We start from the raw sequence: 21,305 nt of genomic DNA, 5'->3' as shown, positions 1-21,305 counted from the left end.
TTGTGAAACAAAGCTACACAAAATGCTGTTTGCAATTCTGTTAGGCCAAGCAATTAATAGACCTTAAGATATTAAAGCAGATCTTAGATTTTTTTTAAAAAAAGATAAAAGTTCAGGGCACGTTGAAATGAGGGTTTCTTTTGAGAACTAAAAATACTGCAGTTCAAGTTTAATCTACAGTCTGTTTGAAATCCATACTGTACGTACATCTCCCGGCACACCCTCCTAGAACAACATGTCATTTTATGTATACACATGGGGAAAAATAATTACACTGCACTCATATTTTTACCCCTTCTTCTGCCTGCCACTGCAACAATTTTTAGAAAGGCATTGATAAATCATTCATTATCCATACAGGTAAACAGAAACGAAACTAAATTAGTCCATGTCTCACAGATGTAGGGTCAAGTTTTGTCGAGAACAGTGGGTATAACATGTCAACCACATTGCTGGATAGTTTGCTTCCCCCATCTACATATGTTATACCTTCTCTTCCTAATGACGTCCTCTGGTGGAATTCAAAAGGCCATTTTGTCTGGAATCCTATTAGCAATGCAGAAACTATCTGCTTCGCAGGCAGAGTGCTCCCTGCTTTCCCCAGAGATCTCTGGGTTTGCACTTATGTCATTTGGAGCTTACTTGAAAAACAATGGAGCTGACACATGTGCATAAGGCATAATGAATACCTCCTTGCGCAACTGTCATAAAAAGACAACTGTGCGCAAAGGCGCCACTGCACACATGGAAAGAAACAGGGTTTCCTTTCCTTTCTGTGTAACATTTGGTGACCCAATAAGACATTGTGCAAGCTGGAACTTTGTGTCTATGGATGGATCACATGGTTACTTATTCATTCATCAAAGAACAGAACATGTTGGACCCCTAGGAACACATACAGCCCTCAACTTAATTTCATGGAGCCCCTTGCCCAAATTCCCAAAGTTCTAACAGCCATCTGGTCAGACATCTGTCATCAAGACACTATCTGTTTCTGAGCAGCAGCACACTTGATCAGTTTCTATGGCCCAGCAGGGATTTGAAGGTCTCCCAAGTCCTAGCCCATCACTCTACCCACTACACCACACTGGCTGTCTTGTTCATTGTTTATTACAACATACTCATTTTTCACAAACGGTATGCAAACATTTAGCCACATCTAGTTTCATATATTTTTCTTCCTGCTTCAAGCATTTTTTGGAGGCTTGGTGCATCCCCAAAAGCTTGTGTTTGTGCATCCCCCAACTTGCCCACCCTGGCTCTAAGGCAACCTTAGAATTTACCTCTGTTGCTGTAGTTGTGTGTGTCCATGAAGGACAAGCCCAGCCTCTCGTCTTCCTGCAGGGTACTCTGGTCTGTAAAGCTCCGATCTATCGCATTCATCATGTGTGTCTTCTCATTTCGGTAGTTGATTGTTGCTTTGGCCATGTTGACTGGCTTCCTAATGCAAAATTGTAAAGAAGTGAAATAGGCATCAGCTACAGAAAGCGATCCACTCGTGTAATCTTGTGCCAGATGATTTTTTAATAACAAAACTAAAGCAGAAAGACTAAGGGTACAGTTACACTATGGAAATAAGTAGGGGATGAATGGGTGTTTTTGAAGTCAGTTTAACGTCATGTGGTAGTCACGTGGTTTGGAGTCAGTGCGTGTGTTCTCTTGGGGCAACTCCCAGCCCATTAGTAAGCTGTGTTGTATACTGGTCAAGAAAGGCTATAGGGGCTTTTGAAATTATTGTATTTCTAAGCAAATTGACACCCCGGAGCTCCAGCTCCAAATGTTCCACCCTGCCAAGACTATGTGGAGTGAAATATATGCACCAAAACCCTAAAAGAAAACCCTGCACTGTCCTAGCTGCAGGGAGATGTCCTGGTTGCTGGAACGTCCTCCTGGAACCACTTTTGAGCATTTTGTTCTGCATTCCCCCCCCCCCCCAGCCTTGGACTGGCTGCCTCTCAAAGACTTTTGCTGCCACTGCTGCAAACGCACTTCATGCATTGAGATGGCATCGGCAGCAGGGACAAAATCCATGTTTATTTTGATTTTTGATTTTTTTTCAGAGTGGCACAGTGATAAATCAGTGCTACAGATAGACTATAACTCACTTTTCAACATAAAAAAATTCATGCTTCACTGTACATCATGTAGGCAGAAATTTTGTAATTGATATCAAGCATGCTAAACCTGACACAAAACCAGGAGTATTATGATGTGTAAACATGCCCTAAGAAACCACATATTTAAGCGGAACGCACATTTAGCAGAAAAGATTATCAATTTTATTTCAGAGTGAGCTTTCAAAGACCAAAGTCCACTTCCCCAATCATTGGGATGTAAATACATGGAGGAGGAGGAGGAGGAGGAGGAGGAGGAGGAGGAGGAGGAGGAGGAGAAGAAGAAGAAGAAGAAGAAGAAGAAGAAGAAGAAGAAGAAGAAGAAGAAGAAGAAGAAGAAGAAGAAGAAGAAGAAGAAGAAGAATCGTGTGTCATCCCTTTTCAGGTTTTCTAGGTAGAGGGGATTCGGAAATGGTCTACCAATCCCTCCTTCTTCAATTGAGGGGGATCCTGGGACTATGAAGCTTGCCCAACGCTACACAGAGATAGCTCTTCTGGGATGCATAATGGGAACTGAACTCCCAACCTTTGGCCCCACAGCCAGTTACCCAACTGACTGAGCTATCCAGCCATGGTAAATACACAATTGGTATTTATACACACCCCAATTAGCTGTGGGTACGGATAGTAACTGAAACAGATTAACACAGCTACTTCTTTGGGAATCAGAAAAAGTAATTGTTGAGGAGCTGCCTCTTCTAGTAGCCCAAGAGACTTTAGAACCCTTTTATTTGTATAATATAATGCTTGTGCATGACAATTATAAATAAAAAGCTTTACTTTTATATGTGCTTACAAACAATGAGCCATTTATCCAATTGATATACCTCCAGCTGCAACCAAACTGAGGTCAGTATAGTAAGTTATTCCTTATTCTGTTTGAACCTTGGAATTCTGTAAACTTTTTCGAGAGTTCAGAAAACAAAGGTTCACATTCTTTTTTTTAATATTGTTGCTGCTTTCCTTCCAAAGAAGTTTAGATAACATACATGAAGTTTTCAAGGAAATTCCTAACCAGACACTGAACAAACTGAAGCACAATGCAGTGTATTGCTGCATTGCACAGTTTTAGATCACTACACATTGGGGCTTTTAACCATCCCAAGTGACAGAAAGAGAGAGAGAGAGAGAGAGTAGGATATGCTGTACATCTACTCCCAAAGCTGAGCTGTCTGCTGTCCATTTCCCTCCAGTGACTTGAGTACAGGGACTTTGACATTACTGACAACATGCAAGGTCACCAGAGGGTCATGGACAGCAAGTTCATCTTCATAATCATTGTCATGATAATTACAATGTAGCACTAATGGTGCAGTCCCACTTCTCTTTCATGCTTTCAGTTTATGGAAATGGGTGATTCTGTCTCCATAGCTCAGTAGACTCCATCTGGACATTGTAAGACTTCCTTTGAGGAAAGATTGTCTGCTAGTTGACTTCAGGGGAAATAGCACTCCAGGAATGAAGGCATGAGATAGTAATTGAGGTTTAAGCGTGATTACTTTATTTTACTAATGATGCTCTATCACAAACATTAATTTAACGTATCTAACATATGGTAAAGAATTGTTCCTATATTTCTTATTCCTGGGCAAGACAGACTGTCAAGGATTCATTATCCATCCGTGCCCCTTTCTTCTGCTGAGATTTCTTCTTTTTGCACAAAATGTCTCTGAGCAAAACTAGTGCCTTCCCATTGTGAAGACAAGCATACAAGCATATAGAGAGAAAGCACAGGACTGGTTGATTTATCAAAAACATGCAAGCAACCCATCCAAGGCTTCCAAATTTTAACTCCATGCAACAAGATACAGTTAACATCCAGCAGTAAGAGGTAGAAAAGATAGTATGTCCCCTACTACAATGTTGCCTGAGGATGCACCAGGAGACCTTACTAAAATCTTCCCTCAAGCTCATATTACTTGCTAGTTGTGGCCAACACAATTATTGTCTCAGTCTGGCAAATCAGTGAATGTCACATTCTTATTTACTTTAGCATTACTGAGTTGTGTGGTGGGGGAGTCCTCTCTTGGCCCGATTATGAATGTCACCTCTCATCTAACTTTGGCTACTATCAGTTGCTTTTTGCCATTTTAGATCCCTCCGCTAAGTCTTATTTTCCAAATACAGTATATAGAATTAAATTTTACTATGATCATATTAAAACTAATAAAATAAATGAATAAAAAAATCTGTCTGTTATTAGTACTTATATTGATACACTGGATTGTCTCCCGGTTTCGAACCCCTTCCTACTACTTCCTACCACCATTATTACCACTACATTTCTGGAAGTTAGTCTGCTTCCCATCCTAAGAATCCAGTGCATAGAACCTCTCAAAAAGATTTCTGTGTTGTAGGCAATGCTGTTATTCAGAGATCATTAGTATTTTCCCCTTACCCTGTTTCTCCTCCCTTCCATTATTTCTCCCCTGTGGATTCATCAAATAGTGTTCTTCTTATACAGATCAATTGAAGTGAAAAGTCCCCTATGGAAAATTATACTGACAGTGACCTTTCTCAAATAGAAAACTTAATTTCTAACAAGACATAATTTTCTCCTCTCTCTTAATAGATACACTGACAGAAATGTAGGGGGGAAATATCACTGCCCCAAGATTTCAGCTGCTTTCTCTGATAACACATGAAAAATTAAGATAACCACAAGCATTTTGTGGTGTGTGTGGTTTTTTTTTTAAATGTAACAGCCAACCAGTATCACTCCACATTCTTCTCCCATATAGTAACCTGCAGGTGGTTTAAACACAGTTCCTATCAGGCCCAGGCACCCTACTCAATGGTCAGGTATTATGGTTATTGCAGTGTAAAACTATCCAATGGTTGGGTGTTATTTTTATTCTACTGAAAAACATCTGGGCAGCATCCCATTGGAGAAGCCAGAACTAGAATCTATAATAATAATAATTCCATACCATAATTCAGACTGAATGCTATTCTTTCCAGGGTTTCTAGATATGGAGTACTCATAATTGGTTTACCATTACCACCTTCCAAGAATTCTACCACTTGCCCAAAGCTACACAGGCTGGTTGTTTTCCAGAAAACAAAGTGGGGAATCAAAATCCCAATCTCAGTCTCTGCAGCCAGACACCTAAACCACTGAGCTAACCAGCCAGCCCTGCACTAGAATCTAGAAAATTGCAATTAAAAAGAAACCACTGAAAGATGCCATAGGAGAAAGCTGTACTAGAATCTGCAGCATTGTTTATCTTTGTGATGTTGCACTTATGTGTATTCGATACTATTGATTAGCTCTCAATGTGATTCTAAGTGTAGGCAGAATTCGTCAGCTACTGTAGTTTCTATGGATGGAAAAGAGCAGATACAGATTACAGTGGGGTCTTGACTTGAGAACTTAATCTGTATTGGAAGGCGGTTCTCAAGTCAAAAAGTTCTCAGGTCAAATCTGCATTTCCCATAGGAATGCACTGAAAACCATTTGATCCGTATCTGCTCTTTTCTGTCCATAGAAACTAATGGGAAGCTGCTATTCTGCCTTCGACCACTAGAGGGGGATATTTTGTTTCTTTTTTTTTCTTAGGTCAAGAAAGGTTCAGGGAAGGCAGGGAAAATACAGTCCAGGCAGTACAGTACCAGGCAGTCCGAAGACTGTCTCCCAATCCACTCTCTAAACGCTGGGAGGAGTGAGGAAGCAGACAGGCACCCTTTTCACTGGCCAACAGTTAACTGAAAGTTCAAATTTTGCACTTTCCCTGCCTCCCACGTGGGCTTTTTTCAGTTCTTAATTCAAATCTAAGTATGTAAGTCAAGTCAATATTTTCCTATGAGAGTGGTTCTTAAGTCAAAATGTTCTTAACTCGAGCCGTTCTTAAGTCAAGACCCCACTGTAAATAGTTTTCAATGCATTCCTATGGGAAATGCAGATTCAACATAAGAACTTTTCAACTTGAGAACCACCTTCCAATACGGATTAAGTTCTTAAGTAGAGACCCCACTGTACTTACGATCAGCTTCTACATTCCAACAATAACAGAACAGAAAAGTTTTGGACCCAGTTCTTAAGACACAGCATTTCAGAAATTCAAAGTTAGAAACCCCAAATGCAGTTACTACAGCAATATAGCCTAAAATCGAAACTACACATGACTTTAACTGTGTAGGCTCTGCCTTCGAATTCAGTTTCCCCCTACGAATTGCTAACATGAGCTCCTGATCTAGATTAGGATCCTAGCATAGGTTGGAGAAGGTTGCATTAATCCTTACTCTATTATGGGTATAGACCCATATCAGGGGTCCTTCCATTTGCATTGCAAAAAGGTCTCTCTGAACTCAATGGGACCATTCCCTGAAATGCATGTCAGCATCACAGAGGGGCCCTCTTTTTTTTTCTCCCTAATCCTCACAACCACATGTCTCCTGGGGATACTTATTGGATTCTGAATGCAACTGCAGGTTGACATATCTCCTGGATTGGAGAGGAAAAGCTTGAGGAAATGCTGTTTAGTCTACTCTAAGACAGAACTTGCTGCCCCAGCTTCATTGGCACATAATAGTTTTCTGATCTCCTTAATGAAAGACTGTACTGTATTTTATGGAACATCCTGTAGTGTGAGACAATGTTAAAGAGAAAAATGACCTTTTGAGAATGCACAGACCATCATCAATGCAGTGTCACTACCGCTTTCTCTGAGTCATTGGAACAAATGCAGATGCTCTACATTCCTCCCACCATGACCATGAATACAATAAATGAGATTTATCTTCTCATTCCAGAATTTGGCAGGTTTAAGCCACAGATCTTCCACTTTTGAGCCAAAGCTTGGAATACTGTTATTTTAAAGTAATATACTATTGATGTTATTATTTTCAGTAATTACATTTTTTAAATGGTATAATATGAGTCATGTTTTACTTCTTCATTTTGTTTTGTTTAAAAATGTAGTTACAAGTTAAAAAAAGACCATGAATGTGAAAACAATTCCCAAAATTATTCCCCAAGAACATTTTAAGAGAAATGAGTAAACATTACTTCTTACACATCCAAAAAAGAGTAAGACTATTAGAAGATATTTTATGTGAATCCATAAGAATATCATAATCAGCCTTATTACAGTGAACATTGTTATTTCTCAGCTCCAGGAAATCGTGGGTGAGACAGCTTATCTGGATCCATTTCAATATGGTTGCAGGACAGATGGAGAAGGTTTTAGCTTTCTTGATACATGGATTGCTCCAAGTACTAGACAAGGTGGGATCCTTTTTAGTTTGGCTTGACTTCTCAGTACCTTTTGATACCATCAACCATGGAGACATCCTTCCCAGAGATATCTGTTTTGGTCACTATGGTACATGCCTTAGTCTATCCCACATGGATTATTGTTAACACCCTCTGTATGGAACTGCCTTTGAAGAACATTTGAAAATTTCAGCTTGTCCAAAATGTCGCTGTGAAAGTGTTGACTGGAGCCAGTTACAGGAGGCATACAAGACCTAAAGCACTACATGATATGGTTCCAGTCTATCTGAACAATCATATCTACCTACAGGAGGCACCTCAAGTTTAAGATCTTTAGGGGAGGCACATCTCTTCATTCCAGAAGCCATCACAGACAAGTTTAGTAAGGCCAAAAGAAAAAAAAATGTTTTTGCTTTTCCTGGCTGTTCCCAGGCTGTGGCACTTCCTCCCACAGAAAGCCAGAATGGATCCCCCCCCTTGTTATCCTTCCACCAGTAAGCAAAGATCTTTTTTCTTAGGGATGTAAATCTTTTCTTATTTATTTCTTGTAGGTGAGAATGAAAAATGTCACAAATGTTCACCCTCCTGGGAGACATTATGAGTTTTCACATGTTAGCACCTTTCCCCCCAAAAAAACGGAAGTGTATTTTTGTGGGGACTTCACACAAAACCATGTGTTTCATACAGAAAACTCTGTGGGGGTGGGGTGGGGCAAAATTAAGTTTTTAGTGAATAATACAAGCCTTTCACACTTTCCCCCCCTAAATACTGACAAATACTGTTGCTGAGTTTTGTTCTCATGTAGGAGCAAAAAAAATCTTGCTGTGATTGCCCTCTCTTTCTGACAGCATGACCTAAAGTTTGGAAACAACTTTTACTTATCAAGAGCAAGATTGAGATCATAAGTAGAGATGGACACGAATTTTAAAAAACAAATCATGAAATTCATTCAAAAATTGCTAATTCATCAATTTGTATTTGTACAAATCGATAAATACGAATCAATGAATTTCTTGCAATTTTTTAGCAAATTTTGATTTGTTGGTTTGTTTGGCTATAAAACAGCCCCCCAGGCATCTAGCAGCACCAAAACTGCAGAGTAGGTTGCTCTTCCTCTGCCTGTCCTCTACAATCCCTCCATGTTTGGTGAAGATGGGGTTCTAGATATCCAAGTTATACACCCAAAAAAGAGGGTCTCCCTCAGACACCTAGAGACATCAAAATCACTGAGTGGCTTCCCATGATTTCCCACTACAGTCCCTCCAAGTCTGGTGAAGACTGGGTTTCCTCAAGACAGTTGCTAAAGGACAATTTTCTGGGAAGACTCATTCACTGCCTCGTGGCGCAGTGGTTAAACCGCTGTACTGCAGCCAAAACTATGCTCACGACCTGGGGTTCAATCCCAGGTAGCCAGCTCATGGTTGACTCAGCCTTCTATCCTTCCGAGGTTGGTAAAATGAGTACCCAGCTTGCTGGGGGGGGGCAATGTGGAGCCTGTATAATGAAATTGTAAACCGCCCAGAGAGTGCTTGAAACACTATGGGGCGGTATATAAGCAGCACACTTGGCTTTTATTCATGTATAACTTGGATGTCTGAAATCCAAATTTCACCAAACTTAGAAAGTTTGTAGAGGGGAATCAGTAGAGGCTTCTCTGTGACTTTGGTGTCTCTTGGTGCCTGGGGGGAACTTTCCTGGGGAGGGCTCTTAGTGGGTGTATAACTCAGATGTCCGAATCCCAAATTTCACCAAATTTACAGGGAGTGTAGAGGAGAATCAGGGAAAGCTTCTCTGTGAATGGGGTGTCTCTAGGTGCTGTGGGGGCATCTTGTAGGATCTTAATATAAAAAATTGAATTGACAAATTGATTCATTGATTCATCAGGAAAAAAATCATAAATTTGTAATTCATGATTCATATATCTTGATGAATCACAAATCAAAATGAATCATTTTTCTGATTCATGCCCATCTCTAGTTATAAGCCAACTGTTGGCTGAGAAGCATGGAATTTGTACCCAAATACACTTGGAAAGTGGTAGTTTGGGAAAGGCAACCTTTAAAATATTAATGCAAAAACAGGTGATACCTTTACATACCACTAAAAGGATCATCATACAATACATGAAATTTCATGAATTTAAAAAAAGCACTTTATCACATGTGTACCAGTGTGAAGAGCTTTAAGTCCAAAAGTTTTTGGCAAGATGGAAATTGCCAGGCACATCTCTCTTAGATGTAGGTCAGGAGATAGTATGGTTGCCATTTTATAGTTACAGCTGAGGCAGCTGTGGATTGAATGGATTCTTTAAAATATTGTATTTCACAGCAATTTGGTTTCTCCCATTGATCTCCGTCTATTTTCTTTCCATCTCCACCTAACTGTGGAAACATGTATGCTCTTCCCTTGCTCTTCAAACAGCACATATTGGAAAGAATATATGACTGAAAACTTGAAAAAATCCAGTCAAAATGTCTATAAAATATTTTAAAATACCCTTACCTTCAAAAAATAACTGGACTTCACTATCAAATACCATTGTGACTTGCTATGTTACTTCTGAATTTTACCCTATTATACCTTATTACTTTTTTTAAAAAGGTACTACAGAGGTGCCTCGCTAGATGATGATAATCCATTCTACTGAAATCGCTGTTTAGCGAAATCATTGTCTAGCAAAAAACAAATCGTCATCTAGCGAAAATCGGTTTGTGAAGCAGGGACCAAACATTGCCCAGCGAAATTCCCCCATAGGAATCACTGTTTTGTGAATCACTGTAGTAATCGCAAAAAGTCAACATCTAGCGAAAAAACTGTCATACGGGGTAACTGTCTAGCGAGGCACCACTGTATGTTACAGGCAATTGTGTCACTGCAATTTGTTACTTCCTAACTGTGAGTTAACACTAGGCAAACAGAAAAAGCTCACAAATCTCTACACGAAACTAGCCTCCAACCAACCCAATGAGAAGGAGAAATTAGTGTGATCTCAAGATGTGCAGATTACAGGATATGGTGGAACCTGAATGGGTTATGCACATTCTGGATGTAGCTGGATGCTCTGAAGCAGTGGTTCCCTTGAGTAATCCAGGTGTTCTTAGACTGCAACTCCCAGAAACCCTGGATAGCACAGCTGGTGGTGAAGGTTTCTAAGAATTGCAGTCCAAGAACACTTGGGTTACTCAAGGTTGGGAACCATTGCTCTAGAGGGAATCTCAGGTTCTGATTCCCTCCAGCTGCAAATACTTCCCCTCCTCCTTTGGTTCAGGACTCACAACATTTAATTGAAACAGCATTCCCCCCTCCCCATACACAGATACAAACAGGGTGTTTTTAACATTTATGTGACAAGAAAAGGAAACAGTCAGGAGCAAGGAGCAGTGGAGCAAGCACGAGTGAATGAGAATTACTTACGGATAATAGGAATAGGAATAGTAGTTCCTCCTGGCAAGCGTGCAAACAAAGAGAAACAGCAGATATTGCATAAGCAGCTTTTTTTCTTGGCAAATAATGAAGGAGAAGATGGGATACTTGGAGCCTAGAAAATGACAACAGACCCGAGACGGGCCATTGTCCATGCAAGGGGAAGGGAATGGAGTTGGGGAGAGGATGAAAAGAGGAAAGAGAGAGACCAAGAAAGCAATCAGCCAAATAATGGGAGGAAGCTTTCATGCTTGCTCTCTGCCTGAAGGCAAGCGAGGTCACCTGCCAACCCGAGCTATAGATAAGAGGGAGAGCAACTTGCAGCCCTTGGTCTAAATTCAAAAACTCCTGCAAGCAAGCAATTAAGACATCTAGGAATAGGAATCTGTCCATTGTCCTGGAGGTTCACTGGGCAGGGAAGAAGAGAGAGATGGGATGTCAGAAAAGGAGATGAGGGATGACGGGGAAATGGCAGGGGCGGGAGAGAAGGGGGTGTTAAAAAGAAAAGATGACTTGGGGGAGACACCACTTGGTTTAAATTCTTTCCGTGTCCACCACTGGCTTCAGCAATCCCCGCAATTAGCAAACAGTTCCCAAAAGGTTATACCCATCCCTGAAGAAATGGCATTGTCAACAGGGGTAAAAAAGGATGCCTGCTCCTGTTTTAGATCAAGAATGGATCACCAACAAATGACATCAGGTATCTTTAAAAGCACAAGTAGCATTAGCAGATGTGCTAATGTAAACTGAAAGAGATATGTAAAGTCTTGAGCACTTTTCGGCCTATACCCAAATACTCTCATTGGATTTATACATGTCCACTCTTACCTTTACACAACAAAAGGGTTGGAAGCAGGAAGGGGCATATGAGTGAGGACACAAAGTGGGTGGAAATTTCATTTGAAGTCATGCTTAGATTCCAAGATTGTTCCTCTAGTGGAGGAATTACCAAACGGCACCAAAATCAGCCAAAAGTCAAAAGAGTGTTGACAATAGGAAGCGGTGACGGTAACTTTCCTTCGCCTCACTTCTTCCTGAAATGTCTCTCTGAGATTAAGCAAGAAGTCTCAGGCAGATCTTGGACACATTCGTAGTGGTGCTAACCCATCATATTAAATCATTAAAGAAAATTGACTTAATTTGTGAACTTTAAACTGTTAAGAAAAGTCTGCAGAATTGATTTAGCCATTAATTTGTTTTTGCTAAACAAAGAATAACATTTAGAATTACCCAAAAGGGGACAGCAACAAATTAAAGTAATGAGAATTCTGATAATTACCCCCCTATAAAATATGATGTTGCTGACATTTAATAATTAACTTTAAAACTCATTCATATAATGTTATGGGTAATACTTTAATTTTGTGAAACCCCGTGTAGTGTTGTGGATAGAGTAACAGATTAGGACTCAGGCAATCTGGGTTTGATGTCATGAAAGAAGTGTGGAACTGGTAAAACGACTCCTTAAATATGTCACTTACCTTTGAAAGCCTATTAGGGTCACTATAATATGGTGCTGACTTGATGGCAACAGCTTTAATTTTAAATCAATTATTTCCAAGTCCTGATTTTGGGTTTTGATTCGAGATGGGCACGAACCTCATTTGGAGGTTTATGCCGGTTTGTACACACGGCACCCACAGGTGCTGCGCATTCCCTCCCTTCGCCTCCCCAGCTGGATTCCCCACTCACCAGCCGGCACACACTCCTCTCCTCCTCCTCCTCCTCCTCCTCCTCTCTGGCTGTCCGACCCGTCTCCGCCAGGAGCACAGGCTCCTCTGCCCCACCTCCTTAGCTGATCACCCACTCAGACAAGGAGGCAGGCCAGGCAAAACTGTGCTCCTGCTGGGGATTATTTAAACAGCTGAAGAGGAGGAGGAAAGGCATTGGTGGGTGGGTTGTTGGCTGGGGAGGTAGGGGAAGGGAACATGCGGTACCTGTGATGCCGTGTGTACAAACCGGCACGAATCTCCAAACCGAGGTTCATGTCCATCTCTGGTTACAATGAATGAGGCAGCCACCAGTAAAAACTGTCACATGGGAATCAACTGCTTTCTGGGAACTTATACTTCAAAAATCATCAGAAAAGATCAAAAGAATGCATCTTCATGTTATTAGAGCTATGGTAGCATCCTGCTCTGCCTCTTTCCAGCAAGCACGATCTTTTGCAGTGACCATCCCTTCACTCCCAGGCTTTCCCTCCTCCCATTTTAGTGCCTGACCTTCACACACAACCTTAATGCTCCAAGATTCCATGCTTCCTCTAAAGGCTAATGATGCAATTATGGGAATATGGATTTTATTGTGGAGAACTTTTCAAATCTCCATACAGAGGTATTTTTCCATACTGCAACCATTACTTTGGGAATATATTCCCTAATGCTGACACGGCCCACAGGAATGAAAATAATACCAATATAAATTATCTGGGCCAGGTTAAAAGCAGTTTGAACAAACTCTGCAAATGGCTACACATTTGCTTTCAAGTTTGGGAGATATGTTAGAGGTGTGACCGTGTCTTGTAAGGAAACCTCTTGCAAAATACAGTGGACTCTTGACTTACGGAATTAATCCATATTGGAACGGTGGCTGCAGGTCGAAAAGTCTGTAAGTCAAGTCTCCATTGACCTACAATGCATTGAAAACTGATTAATCCATAACCAGCCATTTTTGTTCCATTTTGGGTTTTTTTCCAGTCTGTAGGTCGATTCTCCGGCTGCAAGTCGAACCTAAATTTTGCAGCCAGAGAAGTGTAACTCGAAAAGTCTGTAAGTGGAGCCATCTGTAAGTCGAGGGTCCACTGTATATCAAATTGGAAGCATCAAGACTTGCAAAGGCACACCATGGGGGAATACACTGGGATGAAGGCAATCTCAGAGCGTTAACTGTATAAGCAGGCAATTCATAGGCACTTCAACTACAACAAGGTGTGATAGCAAATCTTGCACTAGGCTTTATCTTTAATCAGGTTTAACTCCAGAGAATCAGAACTTCCAGATAGCTTATTTGGGGGGGAAACCGTGGTTTGAGATATGAGATCAATTTTAAGGTACAGAAATCTTTTCCAGAAAAAAAAACTTCCATCAAATCAAGGGCTATTGCAACTTTGGGGGCAAAACTGCACCCTACAATAAAAAGGAAAGCTGCTATTTAGGATATTCCCACCATCCATCCCATCCCTCACCCAGTTAACATTCTACAGTCTTAAACCGGGCTGGGATCTAAACCTCCTTTAATTTCAGGATTTCCCACTGGTGTCAAAAGTTTGGTTTCTTCACCTTTTAGCACTTTTCGGGCCACAAAAACGGTTGAATTACAAAGTTATTTGTTTAATGGCAAAGTTTTTATTTTCCACAATGTTCAGGTAAATTCACATCAAGAAGCAACTGAATGAAATTCTTATCCAACCTTAGACTCAAGTTATATGATGCCTTCTCCTGGATTACAAATGAAAGATTCGATGCAGGTTAGATTTTAATATTGTAATTTGTTTTACAAAATATGTATTTATACTATTGATCACAGCCTTAAGAGGCCCTGAGAGTCGGATGAACCACAATATAGATATTTTATATACACACATATGCAGCGAGAGAAATAAACATTCATCTCCCTGCTTTCATATGCCTGGAACACTCTTCTTCATCAGAAGTTAAATCTTCCAACTCTTCTAGGCAGTCAAAATGTATTTTATAACACCCTTCCGGACAGTTCCACTCTTTCTGTCACAGCTAAGCATGCAACCGGAACACAACTAGCATGGCACATGGGCCTGGAAGTAACATCCTGGCCCTAACTAGAAATAGCTCAGCGACATCCCTACTTTTATATCTGCTAATAAGATACAGTAGTGTCCTGGCTATATCCCAGGCAATTTATTGGCTTCCATTAGCTTCCTTCCCATTGTCAACTTCCTCACATGAGAAGTACGGAAAAAAAGCATCACGCAAGGTCATTCTGGGTCCACCACAGCCTCCAGCAATACAGACACCATGTGTTTTTTAAATCAGGAAATGAAATCAAAGTGAAGGCTGGATCCAATAAAAATAAGATTTAGGTATGTACACTTAATAGTGCTGTGCAGGAGAACAAACAAGTGGGACATACAACAACAAAATGCAGTGTGGAATACTCCAGCCAGTGTTCCAGCTGGTCATGCCTTCTTTATAGGAAACTGTATGTCCTCTCCTCCATCCTCCACTTTTCATGCCTAATAGATAGTCAGCTAAGGATGGGAGGAAGGATCTGACTACGGCTAAGATGTTGGTTGAAACTTGCTGTGCAAAACTAATATATCTTCCTTTTGTGAAATGAAGCATGCACTTGTACATCCATGCACAGACAGTGCAAATGCAATAGGATGGACTGATTGGTCACAAAAACACAAAAGGGGTAATCAGAGCTGTTATGTTTACTACTTTATGGCATTAGGCAACTTCATTATGTTTACTTTATGGCATTAGGCAACTTCCAGCATTGTGATGTATAGAAATTTGCAAAAGGAAGCTTCAAAAATCACGCAAAATCTCTCTGGGGTTGAGAAAAAAACATAGATTGCACCGTTTTGCAGTGAAGATTAGAACACTTGAGTTCTTCTTGGAAGGATGAACAAAATTAAGATTTACACACCTACACTCAGGTGTGTCCAGACTTTGTTTAATGCCACTGGGATCTGTCTGTTTGTGTGACTGTATATGTCACAGAGAGAGACAGTGAGAGAAAGAGAGAGAGAAAGCACTCTTCTTTTTTTAAAATAATACAGCTGCAAACCTTATGGTTCCCTCAAGCATTTTGATACCACTGTCTTGTTTCTAAAATACTGTCCTCTTAGGTTCACTCTTAGAAGTACTGATTACATCAGATTCAACAGGTTTTTAAGTTGTGTATTAGATAAATTAACTTAGCTGAACTGCAAGAGGGACCTTCACTGTCTCCCATTTCCCAGAATATCTATCCACTGTACCACACTCATTGTCGCTGATAACATTATACTCCACAAATCTGTCTAATCCTCTTTTACGGGTGTCCTAGTTAGCAGCCTTTGGTATGTATATGGACACTGAAAAGCAGCTGAGGTTTTATAAACCTTGGTCACTTTTTTTAAAATCTGCAACAGGTTTTCAGTTGAGTAGACTGCTGGCTGCAGCTTCATCTGGCAGTGGTTGCAGCAAAGGGCAGCCATTTTAATTTCCCACAATGCCCTGTAGCATTATGGTGTTCATTGAGGGCATTGTGGGGAATTTAAATAGCTGCACATCACCAGAACTTAGAGAAAAAGTTATTTTTATGAAGTATAGCTCCCAGAATCCTTCAGTCGGCACAGCCTCTAGCTGTACTGCTAGGTCATTCTGGAAGCTGTAGTATGTTCTCAAAACTGGTTTAAGCCAAAGGGGCATTTTAAGATGCAGAGGTAGCACCGTCTCATCATAGGCCCTGAATGCTGATCGCTCTCATTTGACTGTATTGGAAAACTAATATTTTAGGGTTTTTTTTAATAAAGAACGATAAGAATTCAGAATGAAACATATTCCCCCATTGCACAAGCACCCCCATGGGGCAGCTGTCTTTTACCTTCCATGAAAATGGCATAGCACACAGCCCATGTGGAAGATGACAAACCTCCTCCTCTTTTCCCTTCCCTTCACACAGGGTTGAATAATCCCCTTCAGATTCCTTTCTTAAAACTTAATCCTGCTTCCACATGCTGTTCATTTTAGAGTAATTGAAGTTGTGTTTCAATAGGAAAACAACTCTGGAAAGAGCAGGAAGTGCATTAAAATATTTATTGACAAGTTGGCAAAAAAAAAAAATCCCAACTCATTTTGAGTGTGTAATTGTTCATCATGGGTGGAAACAAACCTAAACACATACCTGTTCCTTTACTACAAGAAATGTCACTTGAGTTTGGATCTTTGTGTATAACCTGTTTAAATTCACTTTAACCCAAGGGAACAGTTTCTATATATGCTTATTCACTCACTTCCATACACATCTCCTTCCTTCTTCCCTATCCTTGTCAGGACACTTCTGTCCCACAAAAATTATGCTTTGAGACATCTTTCTGCCATGTGAAAAAAAAATCAAATGAGTATTGTACCCAGATCAATCTTCCCAAACTGGGCTCCCTAAATATGTTTTGTCCTGTAATATCCACCATCCTGAACCTTTCAGCCAGGGCAGGTAGAGATCCTGATGATGACCTGTACTGCTCTTTTCTTTGTTTGCTTCCAGAAGGACAGAAAACTTCTGGGTGGCATTCTTTCCTCTTCTGGCTGTGGCCCAGGTATAAACTGAATGCAAAAAAACAACCCATTCAACAACTTCTTAATCTTCACATTTACATCTGATAGACCAGAAATGAATATTGTTTGCAGAATAATTTTGGCTTGAAGCCAGGCAGTAGTGGCTGCAGAGGATTTTATGAGCTGCTACCTTTTCATTACAGCATATTCTATGCTCTGCAGAGTCACTGGACATCTCCAAGCATTGCTGGCCTCCATATATTATTATAGTTACCCTTAAGCCTTCTCCTCAACCACATTTTATTGGCTATGTAAGACAGTAAAGCTAATATTACACCTAGGTCAACCTTCCTTAACCTGGATTTCTCTAGGCATGTCATCCAATTATTCCTATTGCCATGAAACACTGCTGTTTCTCTGCTTTGGATTCAGACACCATGTAGTTTTTTTATCAGGAAACCAAATCAAACTGAAGGCAATGCTTCCTGTGTGCATTCTGGCAAGAAGAGAGAGAGAGAGAGAGAGAGAGAGAGAGAGAGAGAGAGATTGCCCTGTAGCCCAAAGCAAAATCAATCAGTGCTACCAACAAATTCCCTTGATTTTTAGCCTCTGCTTGAATGTTCCCATTACCAAAATCTCCTTTCCTTAACATTACAGTGTGCAAACAGGATGCCAATGTTAGGAGATAATTCATCTCACCTCAGCATTAAAGCAGTACAAACTTCACATTTCTGTATTAGAGAGGCTGATCTCTGTATGTGAAAAATACAATATATTTAAGCTATTCATTAACACCAAACAGCAGGCATGATTGCAAAAGAAGAATGAGGCTTGCGCTAGTATCATTAATCCTGTCAAAGGAAATTTTGGAGATTATTGGCTCAGATCTCTTATCCACATTTCCCTCGTTCTCCTTAGCAACGCTCCCGGTTTTGTTTATGAGCAAAAGACTCCCACAGCAAGCCACCAGCTTCTTTCCATTTTTCCTAAGCCGTGGACAGAGACACAGAGAGCAGCAGGCAACACAAATGCACAAAATACATGGGACGGGAAGCATGAAAATCATCCACCAGAGACTCCTGTGCGTGTGACCATCCAGCCTCTGCAGCCTGGTCTGCTTTTCCCCTGCACTTGACCACTTGTGTCTTTCTGACTCTTGCCATTCCCTGGTGGGCTGCTTGGAAAAAAAACAGCTTGAGACTGTTGCTTGAGACTTAATGTTCCTTAAAGGGCGAGGGATCGTGCCTGTCCAGGCAGAATGCTCACTAATGAAATATAGATGGAACATGAGGCAGTCAGTGGTGACCTGTTTCCTTGCCCCCTGCCAGCCTTTGAGATGCAGCTCCAAGCAGTCTGCAGGGTCCATGCTGAGCAGCTGTCCAGTCTGCTAGCAGCGAGGATCGGAACAATGACAGGATCTTGGTGGGACTAGAAACCACGCTGTGGAAAGTCCTGGTGTGACTGGGCAAAAGGATGGGGCTTGTCTCCGTCTCTCACGTCTAAGGCTCAGTGTACTGAATATTCTGGATTAATCCAGGACACAGGCAGCTTTTCTGATAGCCTTCTTCCTCATGACTCATTAAAATGACCTCAAGACAGAAAAGATATCGAACTGCGGCAGGCCTGGGGGAGCTACATTTTCATCCCCCAGCAGCTGCAAAGAAGAGCACCAGAACCCAGAAAGACACCAAACGGTCACTCCTGATCTTGAAGGCTTGATTTTGATTTTGGGGAGATTTAAGAAATACACCCACAAACAAACAACAAATGTATTCTTGAAGGCTTTCATGGCCGGTATCTGATGGTTGTTGTGGGTTTTTCAGGCTCTTTGGTCGTGTTCTGAAGGTTGTAAAAATATTTTAAAAATATTTTAAATCAAGTAATTAATTACATTAAATTAATTTCTGGTGTCTTCAGTTGGGTAAACAGAAGACACCTGCACATCACCCAACAATGACTGAATATGTATCTTCATTCCAAAGTACTGAAATCCACTTTTGACCACCAGATGTTACTGTATTTATGAGATCTACAAGCTCATTAACGTCTGGTAATGAGATTCATTGGGTAATCATGGTGAGGAGGCCAAGGGCATAGGCTAGCAAAGGGAATCTGGAAACTAGGAGGCCCTAAAAGCTTTCCTGAGAGCAAGGTGAAGGATTCCTAGGAGCTCTCCGGGATCCTGAAAAACCCACTCCAGATCCCAGTTACGTTTGCCCTTCTTTCAGGCAAACTATGTCCAGCTGGCCTTGCTGCAACCTCCTAACTGATGTGGCTGCGCATCCACTGTACCCAGGGTCTCAAGTCTGAAAACTGCACACCTCAGCTGAAGTAGTATAAGGCACCTTTTGTGGTACTTTATGTGCCTTTTCTGATACATATAACACAAAGCTGAGACAAGGGACTCATTTTATTACAATGTGAAATTTGTCCATGAGAATTTCTTATTCTTTTGTGAAAAAGTGTGAAATTATTCACAAGGAGACAGATTATATGGTCTGAAGAGAAACCAGAGTATGACAGATTAAAACAGAATACATCCCTGGAAACAAGACAAGAGAGGCTTGGGGTCTTAGTCTCCTTCTGCATTATCACTGCTTTTAGTGAAACCACTGATCTCGTGGAGGAGTAGTTAATCTGCAGTACTGCAGTTAAGACTCTGCTCACAACTTGAGCTTGATCCCAACACGTTCGGGTAATTGGCTCAAGGCTGACTCAGAATCCCATCCTTCCTAGGTCAGTAAACTGAGAATGCAGCTCGCTGGGGGGGGGCAATGTGTAGCCTGCATAATTACATTTTCAACCACCCAGAGAGTGTTTCAAGCACTATGAGGCAGTATATAAGCAGTACATTTTGCTTGCTTTGAAAGCAATGGTATGCAAAGGATGCGTTTCTGTTTCTCCACAATTAGCATTCAGGTGCAGAAGCAATTTCTCTGAACTCTCATCTCTCAATGGGATGCACATTCACACATGTGAATCCCAACAGCCAAAGTTGCAACAGATCTATGAAGTGACATATACAGCTGCCTTATATTACATTAAACTACTTATCCATTTAGGTCTGTGTTGTTTATACAGGTAGGCATTAGCTCTCCAGCGTTTCAGACAGGCGCTCATCCCGGTCTATATCCTGAGCCTGAAATTTTCTCAAAGTTCACTACAAATTGAGCACTAGCTGACTCCAGCTTGATAACAACAGCAATTCCTAAGGGGCAGCAATGGACAAACATGTCTGCTTTGCATTCCACCATGCTCCCATGTTGTCCCAGCACCTCACCCTGTTTGCGAATTTTCTTTAAAGTCCACTCGTATGCATTTGCTCACTCTCCCCAATATACACATTTTCTGGCATGCATTTTCCTCCACCCTTTGTACACAACTGTCTGGAAGATGCACATTTCCACCCCCTCTGTGTGTTTTTGCCCATAGAACTGTATCACAACATTCAGGCAGTGCAAAAACAAAAGACAACTGCCTTCCAGTCAGGCGTATTCGCTCAGGAAGCAGTCAGACTCTATTAAAATACAGGAATGTCCCCTCTTGGAAATGGCTAACTTTCCCTTCCTCTGAGAGTCACCACCAGAACAAGCCTGTTAGGCTACTGGTGAGATGAAATACCTGTATGACAGAAGAAGGGAGTATGTCGAATGGCAGGTGGTGTTGCTGTAACCCATGGCGAAGGCAGAGACATGTTTCCTTACCCTTTCCGAATGACAACAATGATGGCCCCCAAGAGGATGATCAGTACCACCAGCCCTCCAGCGCAAATGCCTAGGATGAGCCCCATCTCCTCTGAGTGTTGGGACACTTCCAGGGGACGTTTGCTTTCTTTGCAGGCAGCTGTAGGAGACAAACACAGGACAGATGGGTCAAAAACAGAAATTGCTCTGACCTGCTTTACTGGCATAAATAAACCAGCACTTTCTTCCCTTCGGTCATGTACATTGAGGCTGAGGAACTCCCTCCCTTCAGCCCAAGAGATTCTGCAACATCCACATGATAAAGGCAGTACATATGCTGGGTAAAGGGGTTTTGGACACCTTTTATATAAAATTTGTTTATTTAGGATCATATGTAGTCCCCCTTTCCTCCAGTGAGAGGATCCAAGGCAGCTCATAATGTTAAAACAAGCAATATTAAAAGACAATAAGTTACAGATTAAAAAGCAATTAAACACGCAACAACGAAAACCCATTAATTAAAAAGTATTTAAAAGTTTAAAAATGTAGAAAAGCAAAGAAACCAGGATCCAGGGACTCAGTCCTGGTTACTAAAAGCCTGCCTGAAGAGATGGGCCTTCAACAGTTT

At 41.1% G+C, this 21,305-nt stretch overlaps 1 protein-coding gene across 8 annotated transcripts in view; it reads right to left on the bottom strand.

The window, feature by feature from the left end:
* Positions 1-21,305, bottom strand: part of PTPRU (protein tyrosine phosphatase receptor type U) — a 464,942-nt gene that overhangs the window by 104,245 nt on the left and 339,392 nt on the right. For 4 of the 8 annotated variants that reach the window (XM_072979748.2, XM_072979749.2, XM_072979750.2 and 1 more), the window contains exons 14-16: positions 20,699-20,837; positions 10,744-10,773; positions 1,284-1,441 (exon numbers count right to left, since the gene is read on the bottom strand). In XM_072979748.2, the coding sequence (XP_072835849.2) occupies positions 1,284-1,441; positions 10,744-10,773; positions 20,699-20,837 (327 nt within the window). The remainder of the gene's footprint in view (positions 1-1,283; positions 1,442-10,743; positions 10,774-20,698; positions 20,838-21,305) is intronic. The other 4 variants (XM_072979752.2, XM_072979754.2, XM_072979755.2 and 1 more) reach the window with 1 other exon arrangement.

Source organism: Pogona vitticeps, chromosome 9 (assembly GCF_051106095.1).
Source record: "Pogona vitticeps strain Pit_001003342236 chromosome 9, PviZW2.1, whole genome shotgun sequence".
In the NCBI taxonomy this organism is placed as follows: Eukaryota; Metazoa; Chordata; class Lepidosauria; order Squamata; family Agamidae; genus Pogona; species Pogona vitticeps.
The sequence above is the reverse complement of the archived record's forward strand: the minus strand, read 5'-3'. Positions and strand labels throughout refer to the sequence as shown.